This window comes from Protobothrops mucrosquamatus, unplaced genomic scaffold (assembly GCF_001527695.2).
Source record: "Protobothrops mucrosquamatus isolate PMUCROS unplaced genomic scaffold, P.Mucros_1.0 scaffold5437, whole genome shotgun sequence".
Lineage (NCBI taxonomy): Eukaryota > Metazoa > Chordata > Lepidosauria > Squamata > Viperidae > Protobothrops > Protobothrops mucrosquamatus.
The window spans coordinates 25,068-28,744 of NW_015391295.1; the positions used below are offsets into that span (position 1 = coordinate 25,068).

At 44.2% G+C, this 3,677-nt stretch overlaps 1 protein-coding gene across 1 annotated transcript; it reads right to left on the minus strand.

Moving 5' to 3' along the window:
• Nucleotides 1–467: 467 nt before the first annotated feature.
• LOC107299769 (zinc finger protein 501-like) lies at nucleotides 468–1,673 on the minus strand. Its single transcript, XM_029286865.1, has one exon. It carries the CDS (start codon nucleotides 1,671–1,673, stop codon nucleotides 468–470), a length of 1,206 nt encoding a protein of 401 aa, XP_029142698.1.
• Nucleotides 1,674–3,677: the final 2,004 nt, after the last annotated feature.

Consider the following 3,677-nt stretch of genomic DNA (forward strand, 5'->3'; position numbering starts at 1 on the left):
AGCCGTGCCCTTTTTCAGGGTACATCATTGCATTATCCTTCCTGCCCACCTTCCCAGTGCTTACTGAGCATGCTCAGCCCTTCTTTCTTTTTCTACAGAATACACCGAGTTGGAAGGGACCTTGGAGGTCTTTGGAGGGAGAGGGGAGAGAGCCCCATTTATTTTAATTTTTGGCAAGTCTGCAAACCTCAGTGTTCCAAGCTTGCAGATTCCTTTCTTCTGTGCCAGACAGGTGATATTTGGGATGCAAAAAATGTCTGCCACAGTCTTAATGGAAAAAGAGACAATCTCAGGGGAAGCTTGACCTACCATCCACATTTTCTTCCTCACTGCTTCAACTCTACGAATTGCTCCTTCTGTTTTATTTTAGGCCGAAAAGATGGTTGCCTTCAAAGGAAGGCAGTTCTTACAAAACTGTGTGTCATTCCTACGTGGAGTTTCTGTTTGTGGACAACCCTTGAGGAGATCTACCCCACATTCATGCTATGGTCCACCACATGCATTATTGCATCAGCTCTGGCTAAATCCTTGTCCACGGTTGGCCCATGCGCGTGGTTTCTCTCATGTTTCAAGAGGGACGCTTTGTGACTGAATTTTTTCCCACAGTCCAAGCACTCAAAGGGCTTCTCTCCCGTGTGGCTTCTCTGATGATTAATCAGGTTGGATCGCTGACTGAAGCTCTTCCCACATTCTGCACATTCGTACGGTTTCTCTCCCGTGTGAGTTCTTTGGTGGCCAACCAGGAACTCTCTCCGGCTGAAGCCTTTCCCACACTCCAAGCACACGTAGGGCTTTTCCCCTGTGTGAATCCTCTCGTGGATTCGGAGAACTGAGTTGCAACTAAAAAATTTCCCGCAGCCGGCGCACTTATACGGTTTCTCCCCTCTGTGAATTCTCTCGTGGGATGTCAGGCTCGAACTGTTGCTGAAAGATTTCCCACAGTCGGTGCAGCTGTATGGTTTCTCCCCTGTGTGGATCCTCTGGTGGTTCAGAAGGTTTGAACTCTGGCTGAAATTCTTCCCACAGTCTAAACATTTGTATGGTTTCTCTCCGGTATGGAGTCTCTGATGGCGGACAAGGCTTGACCTAAAGCTGAAGTTTTTCCCACAATCCGTGCACATGTATGGTTTCTCTCCCATCTGAAAGTCAGGAGGCTGTGGGGTCCTCTTCTCACGTTCTGAATGTCTGGATGGATTCTCTTCGCCATATGCACTCTCTTGCTTCCCTGTGGATGAACTGGAGAGAAAGCTTTTACCACAATTCAAACATATACAAAGACTTCCTCCCCTCAGATCTAAGGTCTGACTGGAATCGTGCCCACATGTGGAACATTCGAATGGTTTCTCTCCAACAGGGATCCTCTGCAGACTACTTTGATCAACTTTTTGATGCAGCCCATCCTGACCATCCATGGCCGAATCTATTCTCATTTGTTTCTTCAGCTCAAAAATGGACTCCCAGCGTTCACTGTCCTCATTAGGTTGGGATGGCTTTTTTTCAGCTTCCATTTTTTGACCCTTAGAAAGGTTACGAGCATTTTCTCTGGGCATTCTCTCCCAGCTGTTTCGACTGAAGATTTTGTCATCCTGTTTCTCACAGGTATGTTTTTCGGCTTCTCCTTGCTCTAAGGGCCTCCCTTCATTCCTCTCTGTCTCTTGATGACATATTGCCATCCTTCCCACTGGGGGCAAGGAGAAATGTTCCCCTTTGGCTTTATCAAATGGAACCCCAGTAAGTCCCATCAGGTGAGAAATTCCTTTCATAAATGGCCTCCGCTTGTTTTCAACCATTTCTATAAGAAATAACAGAGAGTAATGAGTCTGTGAAGAGGATTTTGACATTTAACATCTCATTGCTTCTCCCCAGTAAAACAGAGAGCAACATAGGTCAGTGGTGGCGAACCTATGGCACGGGTGCCAGAGGCGGCACTCAGAGCCCTCTCTGTGGGCACGCATGGCGTCGCCCCAGTCCTAGGACTTCAGGTGGGTTTTATAAAACCTTTTCGCTTTAGGCCTCCGCCGCCGTGTACAAAAAAAAAAAAGGTTCAATCAATCAGTCAATTTCAACTTCTCATGGAAAAAAAAGATCTTGCAAAATTGGAATTGATTGATTGAACTTTTTAGTCCCACCCAGTCTGCCATTACCACCGCAGCCATGCCCATCCAATGGGCCACTCCCACCCAATGGGCCACACCCAGCCAATGGGCCACACCCACCTGGCATCCGACGATGCATAAGTGGGTTTTGGGTTGCAGTTTGGGCACTCGGTCTCTAAAAGATTCGCCATCACTGACATAGGTGATATGATGATCCAACCCCCCCCCCCCCAATAAAAAAAATCCTAAGTGTTGTTATGTTACAGCACAAGCCCCACCCTTACATATATACAAGTGTTCCTACTTGGGATGCAAGTACATAAGTCATAGGTTTAGGAAAACAACTCAGAAGTATATTAGAAATTTTGCAAAATCCAAATTGGCCAAGCAATGGGTAGAAGCTATTCAAAGGGAGATCCAACCTGGAAATAAGGAAGAATTTCCTGACAGTGAGAACGATTAATCAATGGAACAGCCTGCCTCCCCAAGTTGTAGGTGCTCCATTGCTGGAGGTCTTCTAGAAAAGACTGGACAACTATGTGTCTGGTGATGGTATAAGGACTCCTGCCTTGGGCAGGAAGTTAGAGTAGAACACCTCCACGGTCCCTTCCAGTCCTATGACTCTATGATCTGTGATTCAAATCTTACCTAACAAGTGGATCTGATGATCTGCCCTTTGCTCAGCTGCCACCTTTCCTGTTTCCAACAAAGGCTGATTTATTTTGATGGAACTGGTCTGAAAAAAAAGAGACCACAACAAGACCTGAAGATTTAAGAATATTTAATGGAAAACTTTCAGATTTAGCAATGTGTTACAATATTATAGCCAATGTGTATACATACTACATAATAATAATACATAAACACATACATGCAACCTTATAAGAAATGTGGGAGGATGACATTCTTTTGCTTAGGTTTTTTCAGTCTGAAATTAACAGATTTCCCCCCCACCCAAAAGCATCTTATTTACTATGTGTGTCAAACATGTTAACTTAGATTTGGTTTGCAGGAAATGTCTGGGGGTTTGTGAAGATCCAGACTGTGTTTGTGTGTGTGTGTGTGTGTGTGCCCATTTTCATCAATAAACTTCATTTGAAGGAAAACAACAGTAATTTAATGGTTCTTGTAAGTGGATGTAATTTCTAATGAATGAATTAATTAATTAATTAGCTGTTTCATGCAGCGAGCAGAAACATTACACAATTTCAGAGTCTATAATATCCTGGAACAAATCCTGTCAGTGTTAGTGGGAATGCTGTTTTCTTTTTGATAGCTCCTTGATTAGGCTGTTGTTTACTATTTGATTTTTCTCTGATTGTTGATTTGGTATTAATCCTGGTGTTAGCCCCTGCTTATCTGGGGGTTGATTACTGTTAAGAAGGCATTTTGGTCACCTCGTTTTTGTCCCAACAATCCTGACAGGGAAAGTCACTGTACATAAACAGAGCAAACCCCACTCCCTTCTAGCACTAAAGATGTCACCTAGTTGGGTAATGAAAAGTCTGCAAGAAAACGACCAAACACAGAGAGCATCAAGAATCCTACAGTTCAACCCTGAGAGCTACAAATATTATCTTC

Bases quoted from the DNA above. Each gene is read 5' to 3' on its own strand.
- LOC107299769 (XM_029286865.1), bottom strand. From the start codon at position 1,673: ATGGCAATATGTCATCAAGAGACAGAGAGGAATGAAGGGAGGCCCTTA.